Below are 16,919 nucleotides of genomic sequence, written 5' to 3'. Positions count from 1 at the left end.
GCCTCCAAGGCTGCACACGCAGGATAGTGGAGCAAGATCAGAGCTTGGCTCCTTGAGATGCCAATAAAAGTGCACCACGATAGGCCAGCTAGAACTCGAGAGTCGATAGCTAATCAGGCAATGCAAGAAGCTTTGGTAAGACTTCCGGTTACATACCTGTAGGCTAAGAGGGTTGACTGTAGTTCATTGTGTAGAAAGAATCGAAATATTCATCCCTGACACTAACTTGAACATTCTCGTATCTTAACGCAGTATCAATGAGACTGATTTAGAAGAAGGCTCTGACTCCTCAGGCCTTCTCCTCTACCGTAGTGCACTCGACATACAAGCTACATGAATCTCTCCCAATAATCCAGAAGCCGTCGTCTATTTAGGAGTTTTCGGTTCCGTGAATGAAATGACTTTGAGGTATCGTGGGCGGCGTGAGATCGAAATCGGTTGCCAGTATCATCGAGTGTCGGTCCCAGCTGTTCCTACAGGGAGTGGTGAATTGCAGACCTCACCCCAAGGCTCCAGTGCTGGAGCAAGACTTTGAGGAAGCTTAGTCTTCGTCGAAAATCTGAAGCACATTGTCTAGAATAGTAATGATTACGCGGGCTTGGAGGCCAGCATCCGCCATGTTATTACCCTTGTGCGGACCCATGACCGAAGGACTTTCCACATGTTAGTCAAAGAAAAGTTCGGAAGCCACACATGAAACTTACGCCCAGCAAATGCCCAAATTAGCTGTGCTCATGCGATTGACATTTGAAGATTGCTGCACACGTTGCAAGTGTAAGACGAGCGCACGGAGAGTGGCGTAGTTTGGATCGGGTAGCGCGTTGATTAACGCATGCATAGAGTCACGGCGCATGGTGTCGTCGTCGACGCGCGCAGCATCAATGAATTTGCCGTAGAATTCCCTAGTAAGCAGCGGATCCGGTAATTCACGAAAAAACTGTTTCAGTAGTCCAGCAACACTGTTAACATCATGTTGGAACGCTTCTGGATTTCGGTAATCCACCTGAGAGGCATCTAACCCAGATTAGTACTGGGCAAAATACAGGGTATTCGAGATGTTGAACCTACCGCTGTCGAACAGCGTTTTCATCTGCTGAATGTGAGAAGAGGTCCCCGGTATGCGGTAAATGCCTTCAACCTCTAAGCCAAACAAGTCTACCGCCTGGATACATTGGTAAACGACCATGGGTACTGGCGAACCATCTCGTCGGAAGAGGTCTTCCAGCGTGATACCGAATACAGGGTTAATGGGGGGCTGAGAGTTGTTGTATAGAACACCGCTCGTTTGGTGCGCTGTCGCTTGCCCTACAGACCCGCGTGAAAATTCTGGCTGCGAGTATGGATTTTGGGCAGCTGGCGCATGAACTGGATTATCATACTGTTGGTTGGACGGTTGTGACAGCTGAGGCGGCTGTGAATAAACGGGCAAGCTGGCGTGCTGTGTGGGTTCGGGATAAGACGGGGTCCGTTGCATGGTGGGCGGGGGATTTGTGTCTGGTTGCTGGAAAGAAACAGGTGGCGGCGGTTGAGGCTGCACCTGCATCGAAGAACGACGAGCGGCGTTTGTAGCAGGCGGCAGCGTTGGGTGATACTGTGAGGAAGCCAGAGTCGGATGTTTGACATATTGCAATTCGGACCTAGTCACAGGGGCCTTGGAGGCGTTCTTGAAGATGTAATCGTCGAAGTCGCTCTCGTTGTTGATCTGGTGGACCAGCTGGTTCACGCTAGAAGAGGATGCCGGGGCGCTGCTGCCCTTGAACGGCTGCGGACTGACGACCTGGCCATTGTTGACGACAAGCTTCTCGTTGAAGGAGGCTACCAAAGTCAGTGCTGGCTCTCAAAGCGAGGGCAGAGCATACGTACCATACTTCTGCATCTCCATGGTCAGTGCCGCATCTGTCTCCTTGATCAGGTCCAGTAGTGCGGCGACAGCCTGCGGACGTGTCATCGCCACGAGCTCTTTGCGATACGCCTGAGCAGTTTGCACCTTGGTGGCATAGTCTTGGTCTGCCGCTTGCACCTTGCGCTGCAGATCCTCCTCATGCTGGGCGGCCGACTTGGGTCCCTTCAGGCCAAACTTCCTGCCCGCGCCTGTGTCGCCTGTCTTGACACGGTCGAGGTCCTCAGCAAGCTGGTCGTACTTGGTCTTTGCCTTTTCCGCTAGGCGCTCCGCATCCTGCACCTTGTTCTCCGCCGTCAAGCCCTGCTGCTTCCACGTCTTGCGGCCCCCGTCCATTTTGTTCGCCAGTTGCAGCAGGTTCTCGTGCATGGCATGCAGGGCAAGCCCAAATTGGGTACCGTTGTCAGCAATGCGCTCGTTGGCGTGGAGCACCTGTTCAAATTGCGCCTGGTAACTTTCATGGCGTGCGTCAGGTCGGCGCACATGTTCGAGTGTTAGGCGACTGAGTTTCTTGAGACTGCTGGCGTGCTCCTCCTCGAGCGCTCCCCGGCGCTTAAGGAAACTTGAGAAATCCTGCGCGTGTAGTGTCAGCCAGATTTCGTGCGGGGCTGGAGGGACAACTGACTCGAGCACTGGCAATGCTAGCCTTGAGCCGGCTCAGAAGTGTGATGATTCCCACATCAGAGTGCAACACATCGTGTACTCGCTGCTGCGTCTGCGCGTCCTGGGACGCGACCGGTGACGTAGGAGCTGCCCGGTCTGTAGACACCGTAGGCGATATGGGCGAGCCGAGCGCTGGCCCATCTTCAGCAAGCACTGATCCGTTGCCGAATTCGGGATTGGAGTTGTCGGAGCTTTCCATGGGCTGCATCGTGGGCGCGGTCGTGAGCGGGGCAGTCATGGTCGCGTCTAGGTACGATGTCGTGGTCGGCGTTCCCCAAGCTTGCGGCTGCGGTTGTCTTGCCGCGCACAGACACCCCTTGCATTACTGATGCTTGCTCCTGCGTCACTGGCGCCCTGTCTTTCTCAACCTCATGTCGATGTGTGGTCCATCACATTCCACTGCCATGGCGTCTACTCGATCTCCAGTAACGTCCGCTGTCTCTAATGGGCTTCCCAATGAGGTGATAACATGCCTCCAAAATGCACGCTTTGTAAGTATTGTCTATTTCCAAGCCGTTCTTCGTGTCGACCCCTCCGCCTTAGTTCTACGCTTCTATGGTCAGCCCTTGACCAACCCTGAATCGATCCTTTCATCCCTTGCTTGGCAGCTGTGCCACTACTTCCCGTGTCTGTTGGGTCCCGTGTACCTATCATTGCTGCGCTGTCGTCTCCTGTCATTCCCGTTCTCAGACGCTTCCCAATCTCTATGTACAACCTGCCTGACTCTGGCTATGACAGCTCCATCTCGCGACATGTTCGAACAATGTTCCCCACATCTCTTTGATGAACTATACCTATCTTCCCAGCACACCCTATGCCGCTACGCCAATAATTATTATGACAACACCCTCGTCATCACGCAAGACTCAAAACCTGGAAGCAAATTCTCTCGTCTCTCTCCTCGTACATGACTGGGTATCTCATCGACCACCGACCCTCAACCAACCAGGCCGTTCGCCTTCACCAATCCGTTCGGGACCGCGCTCTGGCTCGCTCGCTGAGCTTCTTCTCGGCATGAACACAGCTTCTCTCAGCAGGATCAGTACCACTATCAATGGCATTGCTGAGCTCGTTTCTTTCGGCTCAGAGGAGGAGCGTTGGTACAAGGAACAACACCTGGCAAACAACACGTTTGGCTCCACAGGAGAGGATAGCTTCTCAAGCTCACCACTTGAGCAAGGTTTGTGGGCTGGCGGTGGCTTGGATACTGAGGCAGATGGTGGCGAAAGTACTATGGGGGGCGATAGAGGTTCGAATTGTTACATGGAAGGGGATGGAGTCAGGGTTGTCGTAGTCAGGATTCGAGATGGACGCATTGCGGATTGGAGAGGCCAGGTGAGGGACTGGACGATGACTGCTAGCCTTGCAGCGGCTGGTTCCACAAATGGTTCCCAGGTCACCTAAATCCAAACGAGATTTCTTTGTCCTATTGAGCGACATACTACAAAGTCTGTTGCATTCAGGATTGTAGTTTTTGAACTCAAATCCTGAATACATGCTACTATTTGCGCTCGGTAGGGTGCCGTGGTGGGTTATGAACTCGAGTCGACTTGGTCGTGATTAACCTGTTAGGCGATTCAAACGCTGCTCTTGAAAGACACCTTGCAAGATATTGAGCTGAACATAACTATACTACGATTTAGGAATGGTGAGGTTCAGCGATTTAAAATGAGCATGACCTGACAATCATCTCATCTAGCCTATATTTATGTACACTTCCGAAGCCAATTGCAGTGAAAAAGAAGGCTTCGTAAGACACAAGGCGACTTTGGGGAGAGAAAGCAGCGTGATAAGCAAGCGCAAAATCGTAGGCTCGTTCGTTGCTTGCGGTGAACCCAGAAGTGAAAGCACCGACCAACGGTGAAAGCACTGACTTTCTCGCCTGCTGCCTGCCCCGCCACATATTTAGTCTCTCCCCTCCATCCCTTGTTCCACTACTCAGACACCCACCTCACCTACGAAGCATTTTCTCGATATTTCGTCCAAATCTTTCCTAATTCGCGTGCGTGCGACACATCATCCTTTGACGACGAGAAAACCCAAGACCAACCCTCAAGTCCTTGACATCTCAATCTCTCACAATGGACATCCCCAGGGATCCCACCTCTGCCGAAATTGCCTACTTCCTCTCAACTCGCAGCGGCGACCAAATGGTACAACTGATGCAATCAATCAGGGAGCCGGCGGCGCAAGTCACACTCACAGCGTCGCTTTTGCTCGCTCCTCCGGTTTCTGGGCAGATTGCCGCTCCAGAGAAAACGAGGAAAGCTCTCAATGCTTTCGTCGGTTTTCGATGTGAGTTTGACATTCGTCCAATAGGCGAGCATGGCTGACATACGCGTAGGCTATTACATCCTCATCCCTGTCTTCAAACCATGGCCGATGAAGAAGCTTTCCAACCTCATGGGAGTCATATGGGAGGCTGATCCGAACAAGTCATTCTGGTCCTTGATGACGAAGGCCTGGTCCATGATCCGTGACCAAATCGGCAAGGATAAGGCTCCGCTCGACCAGTTCTTTCGCATCATCTGCCCTTACCTCAACATGCCTTCACCTGAAACATATCTGGAGCGTCATGGATGGCAACTCGTTATTGACAAAGAAGGTGCGCCAACCATTTCACGCGAAAACATTCCCCAGCCAGGTTCACTGGGCGCTGGAATTGCAGACATGGCGCTCTCTGTGGAAGACATCATCAACTACTGTCAGTCAATGGGTTATGCCCAGGCATACGTCTCTGCAACGAACAACACCTCACCAATGTTCCTTGGGCATTCAATCAACCACGCTGCTGGAAAGAGCAGTTCAATCACGATGTCGACGCAGGTAGCAGGATCTGTCCATGATAGTCGAATGGCTGCACGGAACAAGCGACGAGCTAAACGACAGAATATCAGAGAAACTGGAGTTGTGCCAAAATTGCAGGAGCAGATTCTCGATGCGCATGTTACCAACCAGGCTGATGTGCCGCAAGGTGATGGCTCCAACATCTTCGGGAACGAACCTGGCCAGTTCTACAGCAACCTCGCAGACTTGTTGACAAACCACATCATCCATTGCGAAGATACTAATACGGGCTTCCCGAGCAACACAGTTTCAGGATGGACTGACTGGAGCGCTTTCCGCCTCGGTGCCGATGAGGACGCTACCCTCCCATCATTTGACCCAAGCAGCCTATGATTACGATTTCACTGGCCTTGCCTGTCGACTTGCACCACTTGGCGATTTTACCAACTGATCATCGACCCTGTTTCTCCATATCCGCGCTATTCTGGTCCACGCCCGCCTCACCACCTACCTCACTCAACCCCGACAGTTCGACGTTGCGCCCTGCCTTCGCTCTTGCTCAGACACGCACTAGACCGATCACCCAACAATCACACTCGCATTCCTAGAGCGACACAGACTGTCTTCCCCCATCGCAAGCGCAGCATCAGCATCACATACACACACTCCCCCAACGACATGCACCGCGCCTGCCTTCCCTTCTTCCCACATTCCTGCGTCTCCGGCCGGTCCAGCGCTCCACATTCCATGCACGTCACCACATTGGCATGCATACGCTTTCCCTGCCGCGCTGCTGTGCTACGCTGCGCAATCTCACGACACGAAGACCTTCCCGATACGATATGATACCTTCCACTTGCATGCATGCGCGCGACTGCGACAACGCGCCCCTCCCCCCACCTTTCCTAATATCTTATGACTTGCGAATACCCCCCCATTACGATTGCGTTGCTTCTACTTCTGCTTCTATCCGGATATTCATGCGGCTATCCCCACTTTGCTGTACTTTACTTTTCTTCACTTTACGATGCTGCACTCAACTGCTGCACTATCCTTCAGTCGCTATCAGCACGATTATCTCACACATATACACTACTCGCCGTCTACATCCACGACCTCGACCTCGACCTCGACCTTCCCTCTCCCTCGTCTCATCTCATCTCGGTACTTCCCTTCCTTTTCGCTCAGCGGAGTCGGAGCTTGGTGTTGGTTATTTGCTGGGTCACGGACACGGACACATGGGCCAGGGCGTTTTTGGCTTGATGATTTGGCATGGAACGCATAGGATAGGATAGGATAGGATAGGATAGGTTATGGTATGGTACATTATGATGTGCTTATACTAGCTGGGCTGGATCGGGACTGCACTATTTCGGTTAATATCATGGGCGTGGAGGTCTCTTTTCTATTGCATGGGCGTTGCTTTTCTTTGTGAGTAGGTAGGTGTATAGGATGAATGAAAAGTTTATATGGTATTTTGGAGTATCTGTGCGTACGTGTGTTCCTTTGTAAGGCTGGGGCTGCGTGTCTTGCTGCTGTATATCTATTGACTTCTCTCCATGCTATGGTGTGACCTCAATGAATGCAGTCCATCCATCTATCCATGACACCAGTCACTCCTCCCCTCCCAAACCCATCCAAACCCCTCACTTCCAGTCACTCGCCCAAACAAACGTCCCACACCGCCACTGCGTCCCCGTCTCCTTATGCCCCGACGGTCCAATCGGCCTCCCACACACCCAAAACATGCGTCCGCAGTTAGCGCCTGGTTTCTTCGTCGTATGGCTGATGCACGGCTCGGCGTGGCCGTCGCAGCGGGGCGGGGGTTTCTTTGAGAACAGCTTGGTCCAGCCTTCCTTTGATGCTTCCTGCGAGGCGAGGGGGTCGGGGTCGTAGTCTTCGGGGGTTGCTGGGAAGGAGAGGGTTGTGGTGTTGGAGAGGGATGGTGCGGGGGTTGGGGTCGGGGTTGGGGTCTTGCTGGGAGAGGCGGGCTTGGGGTGTGGTTGGGATTGGGATTGGAAGAAGCCTTTGAGGGATTGTTGGCCTTTGGAGGTGGGAGCTGTGGGGGCTGGCTTCTTGCTTCGTTTGGCGGATTTGTCGGGCGATGCGAAGGTTGACGCGGGTCGTTTCTCGGGGGAATGGAGCGAGCTTGTATGACCTGCTGATGATGCAGGAGTGCTTGTCGCAGAGTCTTTGTCCCCTCCGCTTGTGGCTTTTAGCAGGTCGCCGAACTGTTTCTCTTCTACTTCTGACTTCATCGAGACCGCTGTCGAAGACGTTGATGCTGGGCTGGAGGCGACAGCTTTCTTGAAGAACATGTCCCGGATGTTTCTTCTCTTGTTGAACTCTGGAAGCAATTTGCCCGATAACGGCAGGATATCCGTTGTGGCATTGTACTCCCTCTGTCGTACGCCGTCCTTGAACATGCCAGGCGGGTTCATCTGGTCCAGCACATGCGTCTCTTCTTCCACATCGACTTTATCCGTCGTCGGATCACACTTCGCCGGGACCTTATCCTTGGTGACGGCATACACCGGGCAATGATCCGACCCCATCAATCCCTCCTGCACATTCGCCTCCTTGAACCAGTCTTTGATTGCGATGCTGCACAGCACAAAATCGATTCGTGAGCCAAAGTTGCCCGGTCGTGCATTGATCTTCTGCTCCCAATGCGTAAACATGCCTTCGCGGTCGGGATGAAACTCGCGACACAAATCGTACAAAACAGGCTCCTCTCGTCCCTCGTCGCGCTTGCCGGGTATTTTGCCATTGAGCAGGAGCTGGTTGAAGAGGCGGCGGTTCGGCGAAAGGAGATAGTCTTCATGCGTCATGCCCGCAGCGTGCATATTGTCCTCCGCCTTGGCCGTATCGATCAGATCGCGAGAAACATTCAGATCGCCCGTCAATATGACATTCTTGCCCATGCGCGTGAGATTGCGGATACGCGTGTCGAGGGCAGTGAGGAAGCCGTAGCGGAAGTCATCACGCAGGCCGTTGCTGTTGGCTGGACTGTACACGCCGAAGAGGACAAAGGCCGGGAACTCGACGACGAGACATCGACCTTCTGCGTCTAGAGCTGCGGGATCAACTCCCAGGTCCGAGACTTGAGCGGGCGTTGGGTAGCCGCCTATGCCTGCGTCCTCGGGCAACTCGCGGTAGGGCGTCGATGATGCGGGTGGACAGAGGACGCCCAGGATGCCTTCCTCGGCGCGTATGGGCGCGCACACGGACTGGCGAGTGTATACAGCGACGCCAGAGTATCCTACACATATAGCATCAGCACGTGATGATCATAGCTGGTGTTGCACGCGCACCTTTCTTGTGCTTGGGCAGGCTGAAGTAGCAGTCCCAGCCCGGGACGAGCACCATGTCGTCAGTCAGGTCCTTGCGCTGGATCTTGAGCTCCTGCATGACGACAATGTCCGTCTCGAGGATGTCGAACATGGCGGCAAAGGTGCGGTTCTCGCGCCATGGCTGGTACCCAAACGGATTGCGAATGCCGTTGACATTCCACGTTGTGATTCGGACCATTGCGATGCGCGTGTGCGTGCGAGTGCATCACCGCCTCGCCTGCTCGAGCTCGCCGCGCATTGCCCCTTCACGAGAAGATGGAAGCGTTGGCGCGACTAAGTCACGACGTCACATGGCTTCCAGTAGTCTTAACGGGCGACAGACAAACGCCACAAACACGCCAAGACAACCCGACCGGGAATCTCCGCATGGCCTGATGCAACCTCCCCAACTTCAGTGACGGCCCTGACATAGCTCCCACCGCGGCCTCTCACACATCTCCCCTCCACCCCCCCAATTGCTCGACCTCCCCACTCCAACCCCACCCACCGCCATGTTCGCCCAACGCACGCTCGCCCGCGCCGCGCCGCGCGTGGCCCTCCCCCGCGCTCCCGTCCGCGCAACCCGCCGCACCTACAGCTCCGAGCCGCCCAAGCAGTTCGCGGGCGCCGAGGACAACGAGTTCAACCGCGAGCGCGCCCGGGTTGCCGAGCACGGCGCCGAGAGCGGCGAGTTCTGGCGCAAGTTGAGCTTGTAGTAAGTCTGCCCGCACACTCCCCGGGTGCCCAATTGCGGAAAATTCAAGCCATTGGGGGCTGGGACATGGATTGCTGTGGGATGTGAGAGCTGATAGTGGGTGTAGCATTGCTGTTCCGTGCATCATCGTTGCTTCGGTCAATGCGAAGATTAGGTGGGATGCCCATTGGGAGCATGTTGCTCATGATACTCCCCGTGAGGATAAGCCCGAGTACGCGTACCAGAACATTCGCACTAAGAACTACTTCTGGGGAGATGGCGACAAGGTATGATTTGCATACTACGATTTCATGACTCTTGGCGCTGACTGTTGCAGACCCTCTTCTGGAACGACAAGGTCAACTACCACAAGAAGGACGAATAAGTGCCTGCAAGACCGTGTATCTTTTTACCTATAGGGCTCCAGATGGACCCGAACAGTGTGCGTGGGGATTGCGTTCGTAGTACAAGCGCAAGCCTCAAGTAGCAAATCAACAACACATTTCTTTTGTCTTTAAATCTTGTGCCAAGTCGAGTCTCGTAGACACTCTGACTCTATCATCGTGCATCGTTTTATGTTCTACTTCCTCATCTCGCTCATTCAGCCCTCCTCGTTCATCCGCATGCCCTTCTCCCATACTTGATTGTGATTCTGCGCCCACTCCTCTGCTAATTTCTCATCGCCCCTTAATTTGGCAATGAGCGCCTTCTTCATCAGCTGCTCGCACTCGCCGTCCAGAAAAGAGCACTTCTTGAAGCACTCCCTAGTCCTGTCGATGTACAGTTCCGCCTTTGCGACATTGGCCCATCTCGAACGAACACCAGCTTGTGATTCAGCGTCGCACTGCCCCGCGAGGCCAATATACGAGTCACCAAGGTGTGCATATAGTGTGCCATTCAGCATATGGTCTGCGTTTTCCAGGGCCTAAGTCATCAGACAAAAAGGTTAGCAGTCTCCCTTCATCCTCGCATCATGCAAAGAAACATACCTGCGGCAACACACCCTCCAACATGCGCCTCGCACTTCCGTATTCCCCCAACCCGTTCAGAAGGTTCGCCAGCACCCCCACACTTACCCACAGACTCGGCATCAATCTCGCCTTGAAGGCCACGCTTGCTGCCCGCAATGCAACGCTGAACCCACGTTCTGGTTTGCCTACTTTGCGGAACAACTCCGCTTTCATGAGCAGCACAGCGACGCGCTGCAAGATGTCGGCATTGTCTTCTGTGAGGGACTGCGCGAGGCTGGATATAGCGCTAAAAGCTTCTGGGTAGGAGCCGCGAGAAGTGAGGTAGTCGATGTGTGCTTCGTGGAGTAAGAAGGAGAGTTCGGAGTCGAGAGGGTCGGAGGCGGGGTCGGAAGCGGGCTTGAGGGTTGAGAGGAGGTGCGTGGCTGCCGAGTAGTCGGAACTGCGCGTGTCAGAGTTGGGTTCGACGGGAGATGGAAGGGAGGGAGGAGATGTACCGGCGAATAGCTCGTTTGAGTTTGATGAGACCGGTGCTTAGGAGAATGTGTTGGTAGAATTTCAGCGATTTGTATACAGGTGGATCCATTGACTTCAGGGCCGAGATAGCCTCATCGTAACGGCCGCTTTGGCTTAACTGTTGTATATTTAGCAAACTCTCACACAATCTTCTCAGACAACGGATCAGAAATACATACGATGAATGCCCGCCGTCCTACAGCGCGGACCCGCTCATCAATCGGGCAGGAGTGCTCGTAGCAGTCGAGGAGCAATTCGCAATGTGCGTTGGCGAGATGTGGAATTCCAAGGCGCGAGTACAGTGTCGACTGCAACAGCATTTGACTACCGTGACTGCTGATGTGTTCTTTGATGTTGAGGTGCGAGGACTGGTAGATGTACTCGAGAGCTCTGGGAACGGAGTCACCCTAATTACATGTCAGCTTTCGTTGCCAAACCATACTTGGTACGAAAGATGCTCACCGCTGCAAGACACAGCTTTGCTTCGTTAAGAAGCGTCGCACTCAGTAAATTCCACATCTTTGTCTCCCTAGCCTTTGCTTTCAAGAACGTCAATGCGTCCCTCTCACTCCCCAACATACCTATATACCCTGTGCCCTTCATCTGTTTTGGAAACGCCTTGCTGATGTGATTTAGCCAGCTCAGACTGAAGCTCAAACATGTCATGTCCTGGTTCTCGCGAGCTGTGGCAATCGTCTCGTTGATCGCTGCGATCGCTTCGCCGAAGCAGCCAAAGTCGGCTTGCAAGATGGCCATGTGGAGGAGGGCGTATTGGTAGTGGATCTTTTCGCGCGTCTGCATAGCGTAGTCATAGTAGCGATGCAGGTTATCAAAAGCGGACGTATAGTCTCCGGCTTTCCAGGCGTCGAAGAAGTACACGAGATGTGCTTGCCGATGGACATGGCCCGAGGAGCTGATCATGCTGCGAAGTTGCGACTGCATGGCTTCCGGGACGCGAGAGCCAAAGCGTTGGAGGCGGTCAAGTTGAAATTCCAGAATCCAATCCAGGTCGTTGAGACTTAGTTCTTCTCCTTCTTCATCCTGCTCTTCCAAGTGCCCGTACGCAACTTCATACACATCATCGCCCGGCTGCAGTCCCATCTCTGCTGCGACGACGTCAATACCACTGGAAGCCAGCCCAGCAAGCCTCTTTGTCCACTGTGCAGTTGGCGAGCGGTACTTGATGAACGAAGACCAGAGCTTCATCGAATCATCAAACTGCACTCTGTTAAACTCCAGACGGGCCCTGCGCACAAAGGCACCCAGCGGGGAAGCCCTCGAAAGACAGATACGATCCGGCGCTTCTCCATCTCGAGTTCCTGGCGGAGGGGGGATTAACAACTCTCCGAGGTTGTCAAAGAGATTGTGCAGTGCGTCAAACGAATTCAGTTCCCACATGTGCTTGAGGAAAAGATCTAGAAGGGTCCGGCCCGGCATGCTCGAAGCATGGCCCTGGAGGACATGTTCGAAAGCGTCAATGGAGAAGGAAGTGGTGTTGTTGGGAGAAGCTGAGGCGGACTGATTTCGGGCGCTTGGGGAAGTTGACGGTGATGTAGATGACAGGATGAAAGAGAGGATGGGTATTGTTGCCGAGGAGGGCAGAGTCGAGCTGCAGTAGAGACGCGTCAAGACTAGGAGGCTGATCTTCTGCGCAGTGAGATAGCGGGGCGTCACCATGTTGCACGTGGATTGTAGTGGTGGGAGTTAGTGTTTGGTGCTTGGGGTGCATCTCATTCGCGGCAAGAATAAGCGAACAGCGCGTCAGCGCGTCAGCGCGTCTACGCGTGGTCATGCGTCTGGCGGTGGAGCACGATTAGAGCAAAAAGCAATGGAAACGGCAGATTGTCAAAAGGGCAGGATTGCTTGTACATGACACGATGATGATATTCAGCTTCTACACCTCCGTCTCGCTCGGCGGGCTTTTCATGCCAACGCGCTTGTTGTAGTCGCCCTGCCTCGACGAACTCAGCGGCAGACCCCCGATATTGCCCGTGACGCCGGCCAGAATGTCGTCGTCGCTCGTCGCATTCGTCGCCCACACCTTGCTGATGCTCAGGTCGTACGGCCCGGGTATGCGGTCGATCAGCGAGATGCCAACGGTGCGCACCTTCTGCGTCAGGATCTCGCGCTGCGGCTCGACGACCTGGCCGTGGTTGGTGCGCACAAACTCGCTCCACTTGATCAAGATCGTCTCCCACTCGCCGGGGGCCTTGGCGTGCAGCAGGTGCTGGTGGATGTCGGTGGGCACAATCGACTCGGTCTGCACGTTGACAAAGTACTTGCGGCCGTCCGACTTGAAGTGGATGGCCAGGTAGGCGTACAGGCTGACGTCCCACAGCGACTTGCCGAAGATGGTCGAGCCGCGGTCGAGGGTGCGCCAGCCCGCGTAGCCGGTGCGCTGGATGTGCGGCTGGTTCTGCGGCAGCTCCGTCGAGATGGTGCCGTGGAAGCGCATGTGCGGCGGCTCCGTTTGCGTGACGGGGTGGAAGTCAATGGCGGCCGTCGAGGCGCCGCCGATGTCGCGGTCGCTCATGCGCTTGCATCGCTGCACGTCGTCGGGCTGCTCGAAGTGGACGAGCGGGAAGGGCGTGCGGGGCGACTTGAGGCCCTCGAGCTTGAGGGCGTAGTTGGACAGGCGCTTCAACTCGTCCAGACTGCGCCGGAAGAAGCCTGGCGCGAGACATTGCGGGGAGGGCCGCATCGTGGTGCTGTGTCGGCGATGCGGCGCCCTGAGCACTGATCATGGAGCTCAAACGCTACGCGAAGTGACGTCGCCACCTCATCTAGCCGCTTCGGGCCCTGTGCTCGATTTTCCGCTCTCTGCACACTCTGTCGCCGCACCGCCTCTCAATGACCCTCGACCACGTCCCCGTCCAGCAGACACTGCCGCCAACGTCGCGCGAGCTGGGCGAAGTGCTGCCGCCCAAGCTGCCCGATGGAGCCCCGGTAGCAGCCCCGCCGTCGGCCTTTGCCAAGTCGTCGGCACATTTTATTGCGGGAGGGTGAGACTGCCTGCCAGCCTGCACATGGGACGACGACATGCTGACAGACGGCAGGCTCGGCGGCATGGCCTCGGCAACCCTCACCGCGCCCCTCGACGTGCTCAAGACGCGCCTGCAGTCGACCTACTACCAGCAACATCTTGCCGCCGCCCGCACCGCCCGCGGCCTGCCACCCATTGAGTCCATGTCCTTTGTCCGCAGCTCGCTGCTCCACGTCCGCGAGACGGGCGAGATCCTCTGGCAGGTCCCGAAGGCTGAGGGCTGGCGAGCGCTGTTCAAGGGCCTGGGGCCCAATCTCGTCGGCGTTGTGCCCGCCCGCGCCATCAACTTCTTCGCATACGGCAATGGCAAGCGTCTGATCAGCAACAACTTCAACAACGGCCAGGAGGCAGCGTGGGTTCATCTGTGCGCCGCCGCCAGCGCAGGCATCATCACAGGAACGGCCACAAACCCAATCTGGCTGGTCAAGACACGCTTGCAATTGGACAAGAACACGCATGCAGATGGGAGGGGCAGACAGTACAAAAACGCCCTCGACTGCACAATGCAGACCATCCGCAAAGAGGGCGTCAAGGGCCTCTACCGCGGACTGACAGCCAGCTACCTCGGCGTGACAGAAAGCACACTGCAGTGGATGATGTACGAGCAAATGAAGCTATCCCTCTCACGGCGAGAAGAACGGCGCATAGCCACCGGAAAACCGCCCACAACCTGGGACCAGACAGTCGCATGGGGCGGCAAGGTATCCGCCGCCGGGCTCGCCAAGCTCGTGGCCGCCCTCATCACCTATCCTCACGAGGTCAGTCCCGTCCCCCCTTCTCTCGCCTCAAACATCCCACTAACATGTCTCCCAGGTCGTACGCACCCGCCTCCGCCAAGCCCCCCTCTCCAACGGCCAGCTCAAATACACCGGCCTGGCACAGTGTTTCCGCCTCATCTGGAAGGAAGAAGGCATGGCAGCCCTCTACGGCGGTCTGGTGCCCCACATCTTCCGCGTCGTGCCCAGTGCCGCTATCATGTTCGGCACGTATGAAGGCGTGCTGAAGCTGCTTGGCGAGAGCAGCAACATGTAAAAAAAATTCCGACCCTTTCCCAGTCACGGAGAAGGTGTCTTTTGTGTTGTGTCTCCCCACTTTGTAGGATATTGGGCGTGCATGGATATGGCGTTTTGGGGCGGAGGCGATTCGGCTCGAGTCTGGTCTGGGCTGATATGATGTGATACTATTTTCATCATGTATGGCGTTGGGATGACCTCTTCATTCATTCATTTACTTACTTCTTTACTCTGACATGTATTTATGAGGCAAGACACGGGCAGATAGACGATGTTATACTAGCATGACGGTGGGTGGGGTGGGGTAGGGACCGGATCGTCCTTGTAGAAAAATACTGTACAACTACTTTGTCCAACTATTTTACAATCGAGTATCGTATGCTCTATTCAGCACAGAGCGAGGGAGAGAGGGAGAGACGAGAGCTTCCCCACTCATGCTTTCTCTCTCTCGCCGTACATCTACCCCTCTACCGCGACCTCGACATCGCCAGATTAGCATCCAGCGTCTTCCGCCAATATGACTCATCGACCTTCAAGCTCGCAGGCGTACTAGGTTGCATAAAGCCCCAAATCTTCCAGTTCTCCTCAACCCCCCTCACCACCCGCCGCTGCATGACAAGATACTCGACGACAGTGCGCGGCACGCCGTTATCCACAAAAGGCAGCTGCTCGACATCGCTGCTCTGAGCCTCGACGACTCTGGCTGCCTTGGCGTCCGGCGCCCCGTCGGGTACCCACCGCGGGACTCCGCGCGCACTGCTGGTGCTACTGCGCGGGGCCTTGGTGGGCGCGTTCGTGGGCTGGATGGACAGGACTTGCACGGTTTCGAGGCGGATTACGACTTGGCGGTAGGCTGTGTCTGGGGCTACGTCTTCGCTTTGGGCCGAGGCGCGGTGCGAGACGACGCGTGCGGATTTCCAGGTTTGGACGTTCCAGGTCATGGTTATGGGGCCGCGGGAGGCGATGCGTATGTCGAGGCGTCTGAGGATGGGGGGGAGGCAGAGATCTTGTATGGGGGTGGCGTCGCCGCTGAGGGGGGGTGGTTAGCATGGATTCTATCCTTCGATATAGGTATGTCTCGCAAAACAGACAGACAATTGCCAAGAAGGGGAAAAGAGACATGAAACACACCTAGCAAGCGCCTTATAAAACTGCTCATAAAGCCTCTTCGCGCGATCCCTCAACTGCGGATTATTCCCCGTCTCAACAGGCAGATAGCGAGTCCACCCAATCTTCTGAATGCACATTCTATAATGAGAGCGCGAGTACAACCCCGTAGCCTTCGCCTTGAGCAGGCTCCAAAAGTAGCGCCAGAAGCCCAGGCTCAGCGGGCTGCCCACCTGCCGCAGATCCGCCCGCACAACAGTCCCCTGCAGCACCCCAATGTCCTCTTGCATGGCGTCTATGTCGCGCGACGCGGTTTCCATGGCGGCGAGTGGCGCGGGCCCGCTGGCGTTCATGGCTACTGCTTTTGCTATGGCGGGGTCGCTGATGCGGCCGGTTTTTTTGTGCGCGAGTGGGCTGCTGCTGGAGAATGGGCGGCGCGAGAGTGGGCTGGGGCGCCGCTGGAAGAGGCATTGTCGTCGTAGTAATGTGGGGTGTATTCGTGGGGCGCGGAAGGGGATTGTGGTCGACATGCTGGCGGTGGGCCCCGGATTGACCGTGTGTGATGTGGTGGAGGGACAATTATTGAAAGTTCATGTCCAACTTGGAAGTTCGGAATCGGAGCAGCACGTGATCACGACTTGAATTATAGTTGATCTCGAATTCGGAATGTGTAGAATGCTACAATCTGGATTATCGGGCTGATTGTAAAACGCGATTTCGTCGACTTGTGTTAGACTCCGAACACCTTCGAGGCTATCTCAACAATCTCCTGATCAAATGGCAGAATATTAAACATTGCATGCTTGCATGGTCTGTCGAGTTGGCTGTCTCAATCTGTTCAAGCGAACACTATCACAGGAAACATTTTCAAGCTTTTGCAGAGCAGATCATGTATA

The 16,919-nt window shown here is 55.2% G+C and overlaps 10 protein-coding genes across 10 annotated transcripts; 5 read left to right on the top strand and 5 right to left on the bottom strand.

Moving 5' to 3' along the window:
* Nucleotides 1–541: 541 nt before the first annotated feature.
* On the bottom strand, nt 542–2,801 carry P153DRAFT_354893 (RhoGAP-domain-containing protein; the record flags this gene model as incomplete). Its single annotated transcript, XM_033666534.1, has 5 exons — nt 542–653; nt 705–1,014; nt 1,069–1,815; nt 1,864–2,473; nt 2,526–2,801. 5 exons carry the CDS (start codon nt 2,799–2,801, stop codon nt 542–544), a joined length of 2,055 nt encoding a protein of 684 aa, XP_033526654.1.
* A 211-nt stretch (nt 2,802–3,012) lies between these two features.
* Nucleotides 3,013–4,274, top strand: P153DRAFT_311086 (uncharacterized protein). Its single transcript, XM_033664790.1, has 2 exons — nt 3,013–3,054; nt 3,302–4,274. The coding sequence occupies exon 2, from the start codon at nt 3,347–3,349 to the stop codon at nt 3,965–3,967; it is 621 nt and encodes a 206-aa protein (XP_033526653.1). The 5' UTR covers nt 3,013–3,054; nt 3,302–3,346; the 3' UTR covers nt 3,968–4,274.
* A 370-nt stretch (nt 4,275–4,644) lies between these two features.
* P153DRAFT_374041 (MAT1-1-1) lies at nt 4,645–5,743 on the top strand (the record flags this gene model as incomplete). The annotated part of the gene is made up of 2 exons (XM_033669494.1): nt 4,645–4,858; nt 4,908–5,743. 2 exons carry the CDS (start codon nt 4,645–4,647, stop codon nt 5,741–5,743), a joined length of 1,050 nt encoding a protein of 349 aa, XP_033526652.1.
* Nucleotides 5,744–5,930: 187 nt separating this feature from the next.
* On the top strand, nt 5,931–6,821 carry P153DRAFT_187782 (uncharacterized protein). Its single transcript, XM_033662416.1, has one exon. The coding sequence runs from the start codon at nt 6,118–6,120 to the stop codon at nt 6,643–6,645; it is 528 nt and encodes a 175-aa protein (XP_033526651.1). The 5' UTR covers nt 5,931–6,117; the 3' UTR covers nt 6,646–6,821.
* A 3-nt stretch (nt 6,822–6,824) lies between these two features.
* On the bottom strand, nt 6,825–8,967 carry P153DRAFT_335003 (DNase I-like protein). Its single transcript, XM_033665637.1, has 2 exons — nt 8,665–8,967; nt 6,825–8,612 (listed from the first exon to the last, which is right to left on the bottom strand). The coding sequence occupies exons 1-2, from the start codon at nt 8,879–8,881 to the stop codon at nt 6,997–6,999; spliced, it is 1,833 nt and encodes a 610-aa protein (XP_033526650.1). The 5' UTR covers nt 8,882–8,967; the 3' UTR covers nt 6,825–6,996.
* Nucleotides 8,968–9,130: 163 nt separating this feature from the next.
* P153DRAFT_364692 (COX6A-domain-containing protein) lies at nt 9,131–10,056 on the top strand. Its single transcript, XM_033667659.1, has 3 exons — nt 9,131–9,397; nt 9,504–9,663; nt 9,714–10,056. The coding sequence occupies exons 1-3, from the start codon at nt 9,195–9,197 to the stop codon at nt 9,759–9,761; spliced, it is 411 nt and encodes a 136-aa protein (XP_033526649.1). The 5' UTR covers nt 9,131–9,194; the 3' UTR covers nt 9,762–10,056.
* P153DRAFT_187758 (uncharacterized protein) lies at nt 9,751–12,562 on the bottom strand. Its single transcript, XM_033662415.1, has 5 exons — nt 11,323–12,562; nt 11,040–11,267; nt 10,842–10,978; nt 10,366–10,786; nt 9,751–10,301 (listed from the first exon to the last, which is right to left on the bottom strand). The coding sequence occupies exons 1-5, from the start codon at nt 12,535–12,537 to the stop codon at nt 9,978–9,980; spliced, it is 2,325 nt and encodes a 774-aa protein (XP_033526648.1). The 5' UTR covers nt 12,538–12,562; the 3' UTR covers nt 9,751–9,977.
* A 59-nt stretch (nt 12,563–12,621) lies between these two features.
* On the bottom strand, nt 12,622–13,775 carry P153DRAFT_421249 (CIA30-domain-containing protein; the record flags this gene model as incomplete). The annotated part of the gene is made up of 2 exons (XM_033672300.1): nt 12,838–13,775; nt 12,622–12,638 (listed from the first exon to the last, which is right to left on the bottom strand). The coding sequence occupies exons 1-2, from the start codon at nt 13,559–13,561 to the stop codon at nt 12,622–12,624; spliced, it is 741 nt and encodes a 246-aa protein (XP_033526647.1). The 5' UTR covers nt 13,562–13,775.
* P153DRAFT_374036 (mitochondrial carrier) lies at nt 13,711–14,935 on the top strand (the record flags this gene model as incomplete). Its single annotated transcript, XM_033669493.1, has 3 exons — nt 13,711–13,862; nt 13,917–14,661; nt 14,717–14,935. The coding sequence occupies 3 exons, from the start codon at nt 13,711–13,713 to the stop codon at nt 14,933–14,935; spliced, it is 1,116 nt and encodes a 371-aa protein (XP_033526646.1).
* A 230-nt stretch (nt 14,936–15,165) lies between these two features.
* Nucleotides 15,166–16,509, bottom strand: P153DRAFT_364690 (uncharacterized protein). The gene is made up of 2 exons (XM_033667658.1): nt 16,048–16,509; nt 15,166–15,945 (listed from the first exon to the last, which is right to left on the bottom strand). The coding sequence occupies exons 1-2, from the start codon at nt 16,374–16,376 to the stop codon at nt 15,384–15,386; spliced, it is 891 nt and encodes a 296-aa protein (XP_033526645.1). The 5' UTR covers nt 16,377–16,509; the 3' UTR covers nt 15,166–15,383.
* Nucleotides 16,510–16,919: the final 410 nt, after the last annotated feature.

Source organism: Dothidotthia symphoricarpi (assembly GCF_010015815.1).
Source record: "Dothidotthia symphoricarpi CBS 119687 unplaced genomic scaffold P153scaffold_5, whole genome shotgun sequence".
NCBI classification, from domain to species: Eukaryota; Fungi; Ascomycota; class Dothideomycetes; order Pleosporales; family Dothidotthiaceae; genus Dothidotthia; species Dothidotthia symphoricarpi.
The sequence above is the reverse complement of the archived record's forward strand: the minus strand, read 5'-3'. Positions and strand labels throughout refer to the sequence as shown.